At 44.1% G+C, this 19337-nt stretch overlaps 1 protein-coding gene across 2 annotated transcripts in view; it reads left to right on the top strand.

Moving 5' to 3' along the window:
- The window catches only part of akap6 (A kinase (PRKA) anchor protein 6), an 82609-nt gene that overhangs the window by 50916 nt on the left and 12356 nt on the right, over window positions 1-19337 (top strand). For both annotated transcript variants that reach the window (XM_020611528.1, XM_020611527.1), the window contains exons 5-6: window positions 13247-13330; window positions 13575-13727. In XM_020611528.1, the coding sequence (XP_020467184.1) occupies window positions 13247-13330; window positions 13575-13727 (237 nt within the window). The remainder of the gene's footprint in view (window positions 1-13246; window positions 13331-13574; window positions 13728-19337) is intronic.

The following is a 19337-nucleotide window of genomic DNA, read 5'->3' as shown; positions in this document are numbered from 1 at the left end:
ATACAGCTTACAGCGAGCACTTAGCACAGGCAGGCATCAGGCAGGACGAAAGCTCTTCCTGAAGGAAACAGAATCTGTTCTGTAGGGTCCTGCAGTGTTTATATACTGTCATATATTGTTTAGTGTACAAGTGTTGTACTCAGGGTGGATCTGTTGTGGGACGATGCCGCATTTCCATTGCGAATGAAAAACTAGTTTGTATGCAGTTTTCAGCCAGCAGCAGGATTCTGAGGTGTGTCTCACCTGGAAAATTTAAACATGTGCAAAACATTTTTAACCCAGAGCATGTGAATCCACTGTGTACTTGTATGCAACTTTATTAGCAGCTTCCTCGTAACAGTGCGCCAACAACATAACATGAGTATAACATCAAAGTCTAAGTTTTCAGTGCTGTGGTGGCGATCTCAGGGTATTTTGTCATGACTTTAATCCAGAACACTGACAGAGTTGTTGTCTCGAACATACTTTTAAGGCCGCCGTCATTTGCGATCTCCAGCAGTTGATCTTCTTCTTGCACAGACCTGCTGGATTCACCTGGTTTGTTGACAAATGGGTTGCGGATCCATTCCTTGGCAGTTCGTGGGTCCTTTGTGGTTGGGAAGTAGCGCTCGAACTCTTTTAAAAGCAAAGACAGGTGATCGTGCACCAGCTGGGAGAATGAAGGCTCAGGCTCAGTCTCACCCAAAATCCCCACTAATGTTTGAAACATGTCCCACAAGTAAGCCAGTTTTGGCGCTCAAGTGACCGAGATGTAACCGAGAGAATGCGGTCATTTTTCAAAATAAAAGATCGTTCAGACTCAGATAATAAATAAAACGGAAATAATTAATGATTTCTTGTACGGCCCGGTACCAATTGATCCACGGACCGGTACCGGTCCGCGGCCCGGGGGTTGGGGACCACTGCTCTATATGACAGTGAGTGGGCAGCACCGGAGGAGCTGTATGTGAGAAGGCAAGTGTCCGAATCAGTTGGTCTGGACATTAATCTCTACAACAGAGATAGTGAAAGCACAGTTAGCGCTATGCTAGCTAGAGTCACCATACCCAATTTTATGGGAAATACAGCTTGTTCAAAAAAACCTGGTACAGGGTCTTTGTCATGTCTGACTGAGCACATGCACACACTGAGATAGTGAGTGTGTTGATGATGATGAATACAAACATCTGAGGGTGAAGAGGACGAGTCATTTACAGAAAGATACTAAGAAAAATGTCTAACTACACAGACGATGAGATTTGGGCCAACACCGAAATCATCAGAGAAACTGGAGGTACGGCAAGAGACTCAGCTGTTTATGACCAGATTTCTACATGACCGTGTCATGTCCTGCCTCCTGCACGCTCTAACCCAGCTGTCCCACCCCCTCACATTAACCAAACATATTCTAGTAAGTGAGATCGCATCTGACGGATGGACTCTCCTGGTGCGTGCTACGTGAGAGAAAGGGCAACAATGTCCAAACCTGATTCTCTGCACATTGTTCATATGAAAATGCGGGTAATGAAATGTGTGCATTGTATGTTAGTGGCACAGACTAGAGAGAATGTTGGGGAGATAAAGGGTCTAATGTGTGTTATAATATCCAGATGTTTGACTGGCTCGGAGCCTTATCTTTATTTCAGTCATGATACTCAGGATAGGAAACTAAACCTGGCCCTGGAGACACCAGGAAGAAGAACGACAAATAGAGACAGAGACAGACTCCACTCTCATCTGCTAAAGCTGCAGGAAGAGACAAGCCACAGAGACAGGGTGAAAGACAGAGACAGAGATAGTCATAAAGGAGGGGAGAGAAACCGTGTGATTGGTCAGAAGCAAAAAGGAAGGGAGCTGGAGAGACTAGAGTGGAGAGGGAGAGAAAAGAGGTAGAGAACAGCCTGGAAAGTGAGATGTAGTAAGACAGGAAGAAAAGGACGGATGAGAGAAAGAGCTGAAAAGATGAATATACAGCGAAATGCAGACAGACAGAAGGAGATTGGATTTTATTGATAGCAGCATTTTAACTTGGAGCGGCGTGTTCGCTCTGCTGCATTAGTGAGAACAGTAAATGCTTTCACTCACAAAGACTTCATATATCCTCCATTTGTTTACTGCTGCTGAATATTTTAAGAGTAAAGCTTTCATCCCTAAAACGTCGCTGCCTGTGGAGCGCTAGAAGGGCTCCAGCTAATAACTTACAATAATCAATAAGCCTGGTGATGTCAGCAGGCATCCATTTTGACTTTCACATGAAAGCTGCTGAGCATTTTGTCACCGAGGTGGATTTTTTCAAACGTTTACTCTAATCAAACAACTAAACTGACATTTGTGAAAAGTTTTTCATCAGCTCTTACAACATTAAAGTCTGTTTTCACTGCTGTTATTTACAGACTCGTGGTTTGTGTAATAACTGCACGACTCAAATGCTAAACCACGGCAAGAGAGATGTTCTAGGGACCAACAGGGCTTTATGTGTAACACAGGAAACTTGACTGAACAGAGGCACACTATGCAGGCACAAGGAGAGGGTGGCAAGAAACTAAGCACCGATACGGTGCTAGAGAACCTAACGCCAAACACAGCAGCAAAGGTTAAAGTAGCACTCAAGAAACTAGAATGCTAACTTTAGAAATGAGGCTCTCACAACCAAACCTGAACTGATACGACTACCACAAACAGAAGGCAAGACAGCTAGATGCACAAAACTAATAAACCTTAACAGATGACAAAAGGTTAACTACTAGATGGAAGGCAGGCCAGGAGAAAAACCTGAGTCCATACATGTATGTGGTAACCGCAAATCAAGCAGGAAACTGCTGAGAGGAAACTAGAGCTCATATGTGAACGTACCACCCAAGAAAGTGAAGCTGAACCGTGACCAGAGACTGAGGAGAAGAGGAGTCCTAAGAACAGTGACCACAGGCGAGCGCTCAGCCTGTGGTAACAAGGAAGATGAATGCCAGGCTAAGCTTCAGGATGGTCAAGGTGGAGGTTCTCACATGGAGCCTAACTGCAAACGATCTGGCAGAGAACAAGCCTGAGTCTCTGGATTGAGACTGAGAGTGATCAAGGTGAAAGTGGTTAAGCTTAGACTGATGAGTCTGGTGAGGCAGTGGAAGTGTCAAAATAAAAGCTTGGGACAGGAGGTGCAAGAACACAGGAACACCATCAGCTGGCATCAGTGAATAGTGCTGTGCATGTTGCTGGAGAGTTTTTATGATTCACAATATCGTGCGCTGCAAACATCTACATATGAATAAATAAAGGAGAATGTGTTTTTTTGGAGTACATGAACTATGTTGATCAGCTGCCAAAAACAGTATTGATAGTTTAGGACTCAAGCTCTCACTTTGTCAGAGTTCTGCATTGATATTTTAATGTGTATGGGTTGCCAGGTTTTGCCATAAATGTCACCAACGCAGCAGTAAAGTGAGTGGGAGAGACACATCTTCCTTTATTGTCTGCTTCCATTTTCAGTGAATCTCTCTAAAAGCCCTTAACGAATCCCGCTGACATTCATATCCCATTTATATGTGATGTTAAAACCTGTGGAGCCCGAGACAGATGGATTCTGGGTCAGTGGAGGCACAGCATCAAGTTTTATTTCATAATGTGGTTTGACCCATCTGAAGGAGTCTTATAAAATGATACCTAGCTTATAATCAAAGCAAATTCAGGTGATTTTTAAAAGAGAGGCGGGCACTGAGGTCCTTTAGTTGACAACAGAGAAACAGTTTGGATCCTTTAAACCTCGGTCATGTTCATCTCGGCACGGTATGTTTGTATGGAGTGAAATGAGAGTAAGAAATATCACGACTTGTTTATTGATTATTTTAACCATCCTTCTGAGCTATTTCTTCAGTTCTCCTTCAGCTGAGGAGGCCTGTACATGGGTGAAATATACTTCTGTATATCAAACAACCTGGATTACTCAGAATCATCACAGGCAATTTATACAACTGTTTGGATACGTTTTTTCTGCTGCACCACCGTCATGAATCCATAGTGACCACAGCAGCTGTTTTCTGTCAACAAATATACAGACATATTTACTGCTACCTTGAACACAGACGGTCCTCACTGTGCATGCACCACAGTGCTGGGAGAATATTGTCGTACACAGGCTGAAGACAGACCCTTGATTTGAAGGATAAATATGAACACGTGTGCATCCCTCATTTGTGTCTGCATACACAAGAAGGTATGTGCAAAGCCCAGAGTGGATTGAGAATGAGAGTGGTGACATCTCCACTGACTCTATAAGAACCTTTTTTTTACAGTGGTGGTGCATCATGGGAATGTCAAATAATTCCCGACATTAGGGGCAGCGCCACGGAGTGAAGCCGACTTGGCCGCTATCTTCCAAAGTAAGAAGTTGAACACGTTTTCCAACCTTTTTGACTGTCTCCCTCACAGCCTGGGTCACTTTATTAGCTAGGTACTGAGCTAACTAGCTGAGCTAGCTACAACAACAGAACACTGAACACTGAGGCTGTTCAAGTCATTAAGAGCAGGAATCTGATAAATCCCGCTGTTCCCTACAGAAAACAGTGGAGCTTAAGCAACCGTTTGGAACTATTTGATGCAACATGAGTCACGTGACCTGCTGCCATTTTTGACCCCTGTGTTGCAACTCTTCTGTCTTACTGGCTCTGGTCTAGCCCTTAAAGAAGCATGTCTTTAAATGTTTTAATAATCACCAAAATGTAAAGGAATACAGGCAAAATAAACAAGGCTAACTCACTGACTCCATGTCTTTATTATACTTTGTGTTGGCTTTGCTTACTTTTCCACCCAAAGCATGATGGGAACTGTGGAGTTAAAGACCCCAATTAAAAACTACAGGAAAATGATCTTTACTTTTTCTCCCAGTACATTTTCTGACAGCACTAAAACTCAGAATGTCCCTCCAACATGGTTCTCAGATTCTTGAAACACTGAATGCTCTCTCCTCTAGTTAGCGATACACAAATACAGTGTTTGTGGTGTGTTTTGAAGAAAAGCTGCTCAGATAAAGAGTTCAGTTTACTATAATGTGGTTTTCATCGAAGGTTCTGCGACATCAGAGCTGACACACAAACATGTAATTATCATCTCCGAGTAGTTCTGTACATCCTGGAAGGAGCAAAAACGTAGGGCTCAGTGTGTTGAGAAATTACGGACAGTTTTGGCAAATTGCAGCAGCTAATCACACATGCTGTGTGCTAACAGGAAAACGGACAAGTTTTTCCTAAAGATGTTTTATCCCTTTTACTGCATTGTGTCCCCTCTCTAGCACTTTACTGGTACCCAAATCTGAGTTTCACTCACAACATAAGACTCAAGACTTTAGCAAGGAGGTTGTGGATTTGGTAATCACCCCTGTTTAGTGTCTCCTCAGCCTTGAGGTTAGAGGAGGGTTGTGACAGGACATTTTTGGTTCCAAACTCTAAAAGAGAGGAAGTGAACACCCTTCATAGTCAAAGACATGTGCTTAGGTGCTCCCGATCAAACCTCAGCATTTTTACCGAATCATCTAGACAGACAGAAGAAATGAAAGTAGAACAAAGAAATGAAGATGCAACCAGGAGACAGTAAGTGAAGGACTAAGAGGAACAAATGGAGGTGAGAAGGGAGAAAAGAGTGAAACAGGGAGGAAGAAATATCAGCTGAGGAGAGAAAAGAGGGAGAGATGCAAGCGACAAAGTTTGGGTAGCTGTAGGCGGTATTAGCAACAGCAGAGGGAATATGTGTGTGGGAACAAATTGTCGACAGGAATTCATTAGGCTTGTTGTGCGATAACGAGTGCTTGTGGTTTTAATTGACTTAATCAACAAATAGAATTAATCAGAGATTTCTAATTAATGGTAATTGATTGAAATATCCACTGGGTCACTGCGCAAGCAGCCAAAATTCTCCTTCCCTCTCTCCCTGTCTCTCTTTATTTGTCTCTCCTCATTTTACAGTTTGTCCTTGTCTTCTTTCCCCCGTCCTTTCTCTGCTGTTCTACTTTGTCTTGTTGTTTTCTACTGTCTTTGTCTTTTACTTTTAATTCTCCCGGTCTCATTTCTTGGTCATATCATTCTCTCTCTCTCTTTCTGTTATTCTGTTGTTCTTCTTCTCCTGTCATCATTTTTTGTCTTCTATTTGCTTTTGTGAACTTTTATTATAAGACAGGATTTTAATAATATACTGTAATAATAGGCAACTTGCTTGTATTTGACTGGCCAGCGGGAGCAGCTTCCGTGCACGTCTTGTTGCTGTGACAAACGTTAAGTCAGATTCAACTGTTTTGATATGGATTTTTGCTGGAGTCTCTTAGGGCTGCCCCTGAAAGTCGACCAGTCAAATCATTAGTCAAGAGACCTGTCAGCCATCTGAGATGCTTTTAGTCAAACCTTTGTTTTATTTTATTATATTTGACTTTTTGTCAGCCAGTGTGCATTACAACAGAAGGCAGCCCCATTAGTTTGTCGTTTTCTCCTCATGTTGGTGTACCAAGCAGCAGTTTGCTCGATGCTTCCCCTTGTGGTCATGAGGAGGAATACCCACTTAAAAGATGATACTGTACAATGCATGGATGTATACGGTCCCACAACACTATTTAGCTAAGTGCCGCCCAAAACGAGAAGAAAAAGACAACGGAATCCACTGGGACAAGACACATAAAGGTGAGATTTGTGCTTTATTAGATGTGCTTTCAAACATTGTAGCTTACTTTTATAAGAGAAAAGACTTTAACAGTAGCAATGATAGGTTGTATATGTGCCTCTGGGTTGTTTGCCCATCTCCATTAAAGTGCAACAGACAGTGGTTTATCAGCTGTTTCTGCGACATGCATCCATCCGAATGGGACTAGGAAACTAAAAAGTCCATCCACTGTGCCGCTCATTGAAATTAATGAAGGGGACGGACTCGGTGCCGTTGTCTGTCTGAGTGGGGTGTGGGGTGGATGGTTCAGTGTCAGAGTTTGACACAGGAGGCTACTGGTCACGTCCTGCCTCATGCGAACAAGCAGTGTTTTTTCTTTTTAAACTAGGAACATCATCCTTTATGTCTGCACTGACAGCTGATCACTGAATCAATTCGATTTCAGTATCACAACTCGGGTATTGTATTGGCACCAGCATCAACAAACCTCAAATGTTTCCCAGTCCTAGTTTTGTTGGTCCCCGTCTCTGACTCGCTCTCATTTCAAAGTGCTTTAGTGTCATGAAAACCACTGACATAGCAACTACACTAACAACCTGCACTCTCCTCTATCTATCTCTTCCTTCTACACCCTCCTCTCTCCTACCATCCCTGTCTTCACGCCAGGTCTCGGTAATTAGATTGTGGAGATGAGGAGGTGGAAGAGAGTTAAGAGGATTTTGTTTTTAGGAGAGGGAGATTTAAGAATTGGGGGGTGGGGGGGTGGAGTGGGAGAGCTCGAGCCAGAGAGACACAAGGAGGAGGAGAATGAGAGCAAGAGGCTGAAGGGGGAATTAGAGAGCGCAGAGAGCAAAGCCTCTTCTTTTTGTTTATCCCGAGTCGGTCATCCTTTCCTCAAAGAGGATGTTGAGTGACAAAACAGATGAGGAGATAAAGACATCACTTGTTCTTTTTGTGTCTCTCCTGTTGGTCGACCTTGAATGTACCCACATAGAGGGACGTACACAGAAGACTGAAACAATGTTATACCTGGAGATTAATGAGGATTCATGGGGCATCGTTGGTTTTTGTTAAGGCCCTTTACAGAGCTGTAATAACAACTCAAGCAGCCCCTGGTTTGCTGAATGACCTCAGTCGGCCTGCTTCAACATGGAGGAGCAGTTTTCTACTCACAGCTGCTACTGGATGTCTCAGTCCCTCTCTGTGTCTTTAAGGATGAGTTGACGTTAACGTTGATGCAGCACTGGTCCACCTGTCAGTCTCATAGTCAGTCTTTCTCATACTTATGAAAAAGACCCCAAAATACTTAAGGTGCTTTCAAACATAACCTATAACCTGTACAAACATTTTAGGCACTTTAGATGTTTAGATTGTCGTACAGTCTCATCAGAGAGGTGTTTGGTACCAGATTCAATCTGCAGGATGACAACAACCTCAAGCACACAACCAGAGTCATAAAGAGCTACCTAGTCCTGCAACAGACGGTCTGGTGGGTGCCATGGCTTCGCTCTTCACTAGGCTGCAAACTACTGCTGGAAGTCACAGGTCAAAGAAACACCACCCCATCTTCAAAAAGTTGAGATGTAGTCCTGAAGCAGCGTGGACACTGGTGCCTCAACTGAAATTGTTTAAATTCTATATAATCTCATGTGAAAGCTGATAGACAATGGTCCTATGGCCGACCCGATGGCTGTAGGGCTTCAGAAATGACAAATGGTGTCGCAAACGACAGTCCACCATTTTATCTCGTATAGTTTGTCCTAGTAATGGACAACCAATGTGTCTGGGACACCTCATGATGTCCCGACACAAAGTCAGGCATGTCAAATGGTTTTCATCATCTACGACGTGGTGGGCGACGATGACCGACAGGAGCACAGATGACTCTTTTGTTCACATTGTTGGCATAATGGACTGAACCATATTCTTTAAACAACACAGTGATAACGGCTAACGTTGGCATGTTGACTGTCAGCCTTGTGACGTCGCTACTCTGTCGAACTAGCTCTCTAGTTTTTGGTTTTATTACCCTCTGCTCTGTGAAGCATAGACAACACATAGCCTACTGCTCTTTTCATGCGATCCACACACGGGTCCACTGATATAATCTCTTCGTCTTCTTTTTTAGTGCTTTTCTGAACACAAGCAGCCAGTATCACACACACTCTTCTCCTGGTCCCTGGCACCTTCAGGTCATGAACGACACCAGGCTGTGATCTGTCGAGCACCAACGTGTAGTGTGTCATCTCCCTCATCTGACTCTATAATCATGTGATCTGACTTGGTGACCATCACAAAAAGAAACGTATAGTCTGAACCAGGCATTACACTCAGGTGTTCACCAGTACAGAAGATTGTTTCACAACAGAGGTTTCAGTCTTTACCCTGGTTTCCCAGTTTCACATGTGAATAAATCAACAATTTCCCCTTTTGAACTTTTTCATTTCCTGCCTCTCTTGCTTGTCTCTTGTTTTTTTCCTGCTGGTCTCTGTTGTCTTTCTGTTTACCCCTACCTTGTCTCCCAGCTTCATTTTAAGTAACTTAATTTTCTGTCTCTCTTCTTTCTCTGTCCTCACACTGCCTCTGCTCTTCCTCCCCATCGACCTATCTCACACTTGTTGTCAGACTTCCTGCCCGCCTCGTCCCTCCCTCTACATCCTTCATCTCTTTCTCTTTCTCTGCGGCCACTCCACAGCTTTCCATGCATTTTGGAAGAAAAGCTTTTTAACAAATATTTGTCTGACTGTGTCTGTAGAGCCCTCTGAGTCAATATGGGCCCAGCCAGGCTCGACTGGCCAGAGAGAAAGAGAAAGAGACACACAAAGAGAGGAGAGAGAGGGATCAGTGCATAAAATCCAGCAGTGCAGGAACAATAGAGACTTTCTCTTGGTCTAAAAATAAACTCTCAGACAAAAGTTTTGCTATCTGATGCTGACTAAACTGCATTTATGATACAGGTTTGAAAAATGATAAACTGCTTTTTGAAATGGTTTTAATTGACAAAACTTAATTGTGTGTAACTCAAAACTGAAATATAGACCATAAGTCAAACACTTGCACTTTGCCAAACTGAGACCAAAAGTGTCTTTGAGTCTCATTTCTTGTAAACAAAGTTACATGTACATTCAGTGTTTCTCAGCAAACATATTCTATGGTTCTTGAGAACTCTCACACTCTGAATGCCTTAAGGTTTTCATAAAACAGTAGCAATGATTATCTGGATACATCAGAGCCTGTTCAGTGGAATAACACGAAACTGTCAAGGGAGAATGTGCTGTCACCTGTCTGTGCATTAGAGAAACAAATGGAACCCGCTCATAAGTATCAGCTGGTAGTGGCCAAACCTCGGGCCAAGGTCGCCACGACTAGGCTGTGGCGTATCCATCCTGCTGTCATCGCTTTCATTTGACATATAACCTGTGTGCAGCAGTTGCTAGAAGTGGTGTTGGTGTGCAAGTCGTGGTTATTTATGTAAGGTGACTTTAAAACAACCTGAATGCTGTCGCTACTTTTCTGGCTCTGGTACAGAAACATCCCCACCCTAATCCCACCTGCAAAGCTCTGATTGGTTGATTTTGTTCTCCACCCGGAGGAAACAGTCATCAGTGAGCGCAGCACCAGATGTATCTGAATCACTTTACAGTGGTGAGAGCAGCAGCTTGAGTCCTCCATCACTGTGCACACCAGATGCCTTCTGCCGGAGCTGCTCTACACCAGCAGCAGTGCTCAGATCTGAGTGCAAAATAAATAGTTTGGTCTTAAAAATCTAAAAATACACATCGGGTCACAGGTATGTGTGAAGGTGTGTGAGCCAGTACTGCGCTGTGTCCACATCTGGCTTGATTTAATATTGAACACGCATGTGACACAAACGGCTGAAAACCTGGCTCAGATGAGTCTGACAGCCTGTTTGCCGCCAGGTTTGCTGCCTGGATTGTCCAAGTTGTGTGACTAGTGTAGGACAGTGTAGTATGAGGTCCTGCAGTCATTTGTCTTCACCATCCAAGGCTGAACCTTCTCAGGTTTCCAGCTCAGACTGATAACAAATCCAATAAAACATACATTTAAAGAGAAAGCAGTTTTGAATGTTCCAGACTGTTGTTTCAGACTTTGTAGATCAGATTAGAGTTCTGACCAACGTCACTGCAGCTTCAGTCGACTTTAATTCATCTTGCTGGCCTCGCTCCACTGTCTGCTGCTGTTATTTGGCGCAGTATCGCTCAGCCGTTTTGTTATTGTTTAGAGCCTCCTCCTTCAACGTAACACAGCTCCTGTTTGGAATACATTTATCTGCAACCCCGCACACACACACACACACACACACACACAGGCTTGTCCCCTTGATCCTGCCTGCTGTATTCTGCATCCCCATCTCCTGTTTAGACAACCGGGCAAGCTGCAAATATGCTAAACTGAAGAGAGCAAGGAAGAGGAGATGAAAGACAGAAGAAGAGAAAAGCAGTGGTGTGTGTGTGTGTGTGTGTGTGTGTGTGTGTGTGTGTGTGTGTGCGTGTGTGTGCAAGCGAGAGAGAATCCCATTTCATTGTAATAGTGTTTAATATTTATTGGAAAAATGTAAAGAAAATGTAAAGGAAGTGCTTTTCAGCGAGCAGGCAGGATTAGCATAAGTAGTTTGGGGCTTGGACGTGTTTGGTCCCTGCCACAGAGGAGTAAGGCTCTCCCCTCTGTTCTCTGTCTCACACACACACACACACACACACAGTCAGAAGTACATGCATATGTTTGCACACACATGCACATCTAGACACGTTCGTGCACACGCCTGCATGAGTAAACACTGAAACATGCAAACACACACACACTCACTGACCTTTTGCGTGTGGATACTCATCAGCATATAGCGATTTTTAATGGGCCCTGCCAATCCATGTGTTTCTCTGTCTTTTTTGCATTTATTACAGTGGGGGGTGGGGGGGCATACTGGCTGTTGTCATTTATTTTATGCCCTGTTACTGCTGATCAAGGATCTGTATACTGAATCTGACTATATGCTAATGGCCTGTTATGAATTTAACAGCACTGAACTTTAGAGAATAGAAACAAAGGAATACACGTACATTTAGCTTTTATTTGTCCTTGTTGTCTCTTACTGTGCCTACACAGGATAATTCAGGTTTGTTACAACTTGGGTCCCATTTCCCTGTTTTTGCTCATCATTCCAACCACTAGTAATGATACCGAAGCGTGGGGGTGTGGCTACAACAAAGACTGAAGCGTCAGAAACACAGGTAGTCAGGCGATCAGACAGTAATGATCCTTCACTGTACAGGAGCACAGTGAGTTTAGATTCGTCTGAGCAATAGATAACGGAAGCACCAGACGTGCTACATGCTGTAGTACTAGTAATAGTACAAAGACAAAGGCTTTAAGGTTTATAAATACAAACAAGGAGTGATAAAAAGGAACCAGTCTGTGCTGCAGGAGTATAACAGATACGCTCCCGTTTCAATCGGTCCAGCTGTCTTCTCTGCCCATGTGGCAGCTCCTCCAGTTTTTTGAGGCTGTGCGTGTAAACACTCAACAGGAATCCAACAAAACACTGAAACCTCACTAGTTACAACCAGAACTCCACCAACATAGGGAAATTCATCATGTAAAACGTGTGATCTGTCTTGTGCTGTGTGTATTTTCTTCAGTTGTTTTCTTGTGTTCTGTCATGGGTTTCATGATCCAGTTCTGCACAATACAGAAGATTGTTGTTTTCAGTCACTTGCGAGGTGTTCCTTCCTGTTCGCTGCTCACTGTGCCTCCACTGTGCGAGTAGACATGAATGTGAGTGTCATTTGGGGCTCACACGAGATGCTGCAGGTGGTATACGCTATGGTTTTGATGTAGACATGGCTATGGAAATACATCCTCACCAAAATGTTTGAGGATCCACAAAGCACATTGCTACTCAGTTTGCAGCTCAGCATCGGAGAGCACGCAGACATGTTTGACAGCAGAACTCCGGCCATGTGCGCCTCATTTCTGAGTCTGCACTCCCACATGCTCTCACTGGGTTTTGTGTGAAATTCTGTTGGTGCCTAGAGTTTTGAAATTATACAGAACATGTTTCGAGCACTATTCAGTTTGCAAATCAGACTGAGAGCACGCGGGCACAGATTTGTAAGAGCACATTCACATTTGAGAGCGAGGGAGGATCCCTGCTGCTCGCTCAAGTCACCTGTTAACTCACGCTTCTGTCCTCCCTCTCTCTCAAATATGATTCTGCTCTTGCAAATCCATTCCTGTGCGTTCTCACATGCTGAGCTGCAAACTGAATAGAGCTCACAATGTAGATAGTGCGCCCTCCGACGTTTCGGCGGGAATGCACTTCTGTACTTTGCCGTAAATTGCAACACTCTAGGAGGAAGAACAGGTGACTGACATTCAGTTTTTAGATGCTATTTTATACCATTTAGAGACAGTGAACGGCTGTCACCACCTTTATTGAGGTCGGCGAATTGTGACAAAACATCACTTAATGCCACAGTTTCAGGCTGAGCTTAAATTCTTCAGGATTATTGTTATTGTCCATGTTAATCATGCTAATGCATGAATAGGGGCTTGTGCTGAGTTTTGCTGATCTTGCTTCTTCCTTCTTGCTCTTGTCTTTCACGTCGCCCACCAGTCTCTGTGTTCGGAGGTACGAGCCCGACGCAGAGGAGTGGCCTCTGTCCTGAAACTCTGCCAGAAGCTGCTGCAGCAGAGCCAGGTGAGCAAAAGAAACCACAGATTTCATGACAGCACAGCTGGACACACACAGCTTGACTTTGGCTTTAGCACTTCACTTGGACTTGACCCTCGTGATTCAAAAAAACTTGTCCCATAATCTAAAGAAAAGGTTTTTTGACTGACACCAGCAAACAGAGCAAACAAACTAATTTGTTAACAGAAATGATCACAACTTGATCATTTTCTTGATAAAACTCTCTCTCCAATCCCCACCTCTGGGACAGTCGGGCCCCATGGCGGAGGTCGGCCCAGAGGCGGAGCAGCACCGAGAGGCCCTGCAGCTGCTGTCAATCAACCTGGAGAGGAGGTGGGAGGCGATCGTGATGCAGGCGCTGCAGTGGCAGAACAGGCTGAAGAGAGAGCTGGGAGAGCAGCAGGTTAGACATTTACACCCCTCACTCCACACTGCAGGCAGTCAGCTGACACATGGTTACACTCAGTGAGCGTGTCGGGGTTGGATTTGGTGCTAAACTGCAGCGTGAAAGGCAGATGGTGCTGTGATTGAAGCTGCAGTGTGTAGTTGTAGAAGCATCTTTACAACCTGAGACAGTGTGAAATAAGCACAAACTCAGACTTGGAAGCATCTTTACAACCTGAGACAGTGTCATCGTGTTTGTGAAATAAGCACAAACTCAGACTTTGTTAGTGTCCGTTTTCATCATGGGAAGATTACAGTCCTAAAATGTACAGCGTCATTTATTAATATTATTGGTTCCTCATGTAAGATTGAACTAATAAAATATTTAAAAGGAAAGATTTTCTTCAAAGCCCCCACTGATAAAATGAAACACACATGCATTGTTTTTCCTTCTGGGTATGAACGTACGTTACCATGATTGTTCATAAAGTCTAAACATATAGTTTGTCCTTTGGGTGATTTAAAAAAATCAGTCATGGTCATGGTCCTCCTGGGACCATGACTATCTACAGAAGGTTCATGGCCAGTTGTTGTTTAAGGAGTTGAATGAATGTCACTTTGGGCTTTTTCCCGTTAGGGGTCGCATGTTGACATTTGGCACATGTTTTATGCCAGATGCTCTTCCTGACACAACCTTGACTTGAACCCGGGCCGCAGCGGTGGGAGCACTGTGCCCTAACCACTAGTCTATCAGGGAACTCCCATCTACCTTGGTGACACAGTCTAAAAGCAGCCAGTGGATAAAAACTAATGTTAGTCCTCCAGTGCCGTCACTGTCACAGAAGCAACGTGTCTTTGAAACCTCCTCCACAAACAAAAGCGACCTGGCAAATGAGATTTCCACACTTTGACAGTTTGCATATCAGAACCCCACACATGTCTGCCGCCATGACGGCGAGGCGCCAAAAGGTTTGCGCTATTAGAAATCTGCAGCTGATGAACCGCCTCACATTCCACGTCTCAGGTATGAGCTCCTCTCTGATCACGGCATCAGTTTAGCGCTGCAGGATGACAGCTGCATGTGCAGCTCCTCTGAGGACGTGAAGTATCGAGCACCGTGGCCATTAAGAGGAATATCAGTCATGAGGGGGCCAAACGAGGCAGAGAGCGAGCTGAGTGCTTTATTCAGCTGATGTAATGTGAAGACAGAGAGCTGCAGCAGAATGGATCTGCTATGGATTTCAAATAGTGATGAAAATGGACCTGCAGAGACAGGAGGTCAAAGGTTTAGCACTGGCACAAACAGTCGCATTTCTGTAAACATAAAAAGCCTACACGCACCCGTAGGTACACAAAAACTACACATATAGTGACAGTTAGTGCTTGGACATAGAAACACAGGAGGAAAGTCATGTGCACGTGAGAGCACACTCACACACACACCAGAGCGATTAACTGATGGATAGTGATGAGTTAAGAGCCCAGTAAGAGGAAAGAGAGAAGGTGGGGGGGGGGCAGAGGTGCCTGCTGTCTGGAGGAAAGGAAGCTCATACTACTACAACTAATACTAAGCAGTTTTTGGTTTCAGATTTAAGTCATCACTTCTGTTTCTGTTCATGTGGTTTAAAGATATATAATGTTTCCAACAAAGTAAAATGTGAAGCAGTGCCTTGTAACCTGAGCAGCTACAGTGACACCTCGTGGTGCTTCACTGGTGCTTCACACGGGATTTGGCCTTTTTTTGAATTTGTGTGAGTTTTTGTCATCTTTCTGGCCGTGGTCACCGACCAGTCAGATTTGGTGTGAGCTGCTGCCCCAGGTAAAGGAACTGAGGTAGTTCAGGTTCTTGTTCACGAGTGAGGGTAAACTGGAGCACGAGAGTGACAGGCGGACTGGTGGTGTGGGTGTTGTGGTGGAGAGGGATCTGGTAGGAGACCTGGGGTAGAGCCAGAAGAAGATGGAGAGATTGTCTCGTTTGGCCTTGGCACCTCCTGATCCTCCAGGACGAGTTGGAAAATATTCCTGGGGACATGAATGTTGGGACTCTGGATAAGCAGGAGACGATGGCTGCAATTTTCACTAACCAAGCTACTTAAAATAGAGCTTTTCTTTGCTGTTGATACCTTTTTAATAACAGACAGTGATTTTAATGTGGAGACCTGTGATGGTGAGTGCAGCAGGGCAGCTCACAAGAAAGAAGTCAGCTTGTAATAAAAATAAAAATCTGGTTCCATCATCTTTAGTTGTGTCTTTTCTCTGTGGAAAGTTTCACCATGAAAACAGGTGGATAGAAATGAACTTAGAGAATATTTATTTGCTAAAATAACTTGTCCAAGCTGCTGGGATGTGATTTTGAAGCCTGACCTGACTCTGTTTCGTTCAGGTATCAAAGAAGGATTTTTGGAGGATCTTTAAGGAGAATTTTACAATTTTTAATGAGCAACTTCCAAGAGGGATATTTACTAAGCCTGTCACAAATCACTGCCAGGTGCCTAAAATATTGTGGCACCACAGCTTTTTTTACTTAACAGTGTATTTGCCAACACTGATGATGTAAATGAGCGCAGCTGTGGCTCTGTTCATCTGAATCACCCTCCATTTAGGATCTGCTGCCTGCAGGCTACTGTGCACGTGTGGTCCGAGAGGATGTGTAGAAAAAAGTCTAAGCTTACAGCGACTGAACTTTACTGTGGTCACAGAAACGTCGTCTGCTGCCAGTCAAGTCGCTTTTCAGGCTAGTCTGCTGGCGTGGTTTGAGCTGAAAGCCTGTAAACATCCCTCACATCTCCGTCTTGGCGAGTGATGTGATTTACAAACACCCTCTCCCTCCTCAAACATGTTCCTAACTCTAACAAGGTCTCAGATGACGGACAGCTGCCACGCTGACAGCAGGGCCGCAGACTGTACGCCTGCTTTCTCCCCTCCGCCTGCTTTCTCCGGAGGGGAATTTTCAGCCATGTCGCTCTGTCGAGCCGTGGTAAATCAGGCGCTGAGGGTATTTGTTTGAATAAAATTCTCTCCTCTCTGATTTTTGTGTCCTGAACAAGAACTCCTTAAACTACATATTGCCTGAGACCCAGCACACATACTGTATTCATCTGGTTCCACATGTCTCCAGTTTGTCCACCATAAAACCCCACTGAGACTCCTTAGTTAATATGAACACAATTTCACTGTTTAATGCCAAAAATGAGCTGTAAAACCTTAGTAAATACCCCCCAAGTGTTAACAATGCAATTTTATGGGCCCTTATATTCCTGTTTACAACCCAAAACAACAGCCTGCCAAAGCCACCTGTTCATTCCACAAAAGTCAAGACATTCCTATATGTTCATAGACTGATAACCATGAGTGAAAAGGTGTTGTACTTATTGTGTACTAGCTGAATGTGTGTGTTGTCCTGAGCGACCGTGTACTGTACATAACTGAACCGACTGGTGTCAAAAAGCACAGAGCATGGAATGAGTGGATGTTGTAAACTAGAGGGAATCAGACTAATTCTGCTGTTCATGTGCTGTTTGAGCTGAGACTCTCTCTCTCCTGCTCTTGTACATTCACACAGACACACACACACACACACACACACGTTGTAGAGGAGAAGAAGACAAATAACAGAGGCCAGACACTCTGACCTCGCTGCCTGGCTGGAGAGTAATTTCACTTCTACTGGAGATGGGAGAGGAATAAAGAGAGTGGGAGAGAAAGAGAAGCGGGAGGTTGAGAGAGAAAGAAGCAGAGAGGCAGACATCTGGGTGGTTTCACTTATAAATGAACACTTCTGCTAAGTGATAAAACGATGTCCTCCCCTGGTCGCTGGCTCTGCGCCTGTCTGTTTGTGTAAATGAGTCTGCTGCTGTGCACGGTTCAGACTTCAGCTGCATAATGTTTATGTGTAATTGTTTCTGCATGAATGAAAGCAACTTGTGTATGTTACTGCACAGATATGTTTGTGGTGATGTGTGTGTGATCTCTACATAGTCTGATTGTGGCCCATAATCAGGCCACAGCATCAGTCTGACTTACAGAACCGTTGAATTCATATTCAACAGGATTTTCTGTCAAAGCAGGACCGTTTTACAGTCTGAAGCTGTGACCAGTGTTCTCAGAGCTGAAACGATTCAGCGATGAATTGAACATTTGATTGTCAGATAATTAAATGGATGCCCAACAAATCCTTTGAGGAATTTACCAAGGAAAATTTAAAATGTTCTGTGGCTCCAGCTTCTCGGAGGTTCTTTAGGTTTTGAACTGTGTCACCTTGATGAGTGTTTTTCAGTATGTTCTGACATTTTTGTAGATTAAATTTAAAAAACAAATCAGTAGGTGATTGTGTAACTGAAATACACTGACTGCAAAAGCATCTCCACATTATGTAGCCTGATGATTTCAACCTGTTTCAAGAATTTCCCTGTTTGTTGAAATGACACAGAATGAGACCATTTGTTATTTATTAATAATAGTGTTTGTTGCCACTAGAGGTTAAGATCAGGTGGTCGACAGGGAGATGATGTGGAAAGTGAGATGACAGCACCAACACAGCATCTCTCTTTGTTAGCTTAGCATAAAGACTGGAAACAATAAACATCTAGCCTAATAGCTAACCATTTAACGGAGCAACGTTTTTATCTAACACTGGTCCTTTTAAGAGTCTGAGGATCTTGAATATCCACAGCAGATTTAATGGCACTGTGGAACATCTTGATCTGAAGTGGTTATTGGGACGGACAGGCAGATCAATGGACAGATGGACGCCACTGGACAGTTCAGTGTGTCTGTAGCACAGTTTACCTGGAACAAGGGGCGTTATTACAGCAAGAGACATTTTTTGTCTTCTGTTCCATGAGCATGCGCACTGCTGTTCAGACATCAGAGGAAAGATCCAGTTTTATCTTTGATTTGATGTAAATGAGTCTAAATTAAAGCTGCAGGGTGATGTGGAGGATGAGGCTTCACAGAGTGTACCTGTAAGTCAAATGTGATGTGTGGAGATTTATTTTAGAACACTTTCCCCATGATTATGAGCTGTATTGTAGAGCAGAGTTATGAGCAACATGAGGAGGTTTTCATTCACTGTTTGCATTACATTCAAAGCAGTCTGTCTGCTCCTCCACCCTGCATGGAGAGGGAGATTTATCTGTGCGGTTCTGTTCATTTTGAATCAGAACGGTGGTGCCAGGCTCCCTCAGCACTTTGACAACTGGTACAGCAGAGAGTCGGCAGAGACCCGAGCAGCAGCACAGCAGCAGCAGCAGCAGCTCCAGGAGGAGCGCAGCCACATGAATAATCACCCAGAAGCTGCTAGATAGCTCTGCTCTCCTTGGGCCTTCCAGCAGATGCTATGCTAACAAATGGGAGCAGTCAAACCAGAGCTAATGGAAAAAAGTTTCCCGATTTCACCCCAAAAAAACACTGCACCGGTCCCGCACATGCACACAAACGTGCACACTGTCACAGCCTGTGATTAAGGCAGTAAACAGAGTGAGGTGGAGCTGCTGTAAACAGCAGATTCATGGTGTTCATGGGAGCACGCTCATAGTCAGAGACAGAGAAGAAGAGGCCAGTTTATTCAACCTGTTTCATATGCAAATCAGCTTGGTGGAAGCAGACTGACATGAATTCACATTCCTGC

Source organism: Monopterus albus, unplaced genomic scaffold, assembly GCF_001952655.1.
Source record: "Monopterus albus unplaced genomic scaffold, M_albus_1.0 scaffold115.1, whole genome shotgun sequence".
NCBI classification, from domain to species: Eukaryota; Metazoa; Chordata; class Actinopteri; order Synbranchiformes; family Synbranchidae; genus Monopterus; species Monopterus albus.
This window is presented reverse-complemented; position numbering and strand designations above follow the sequence as displayed.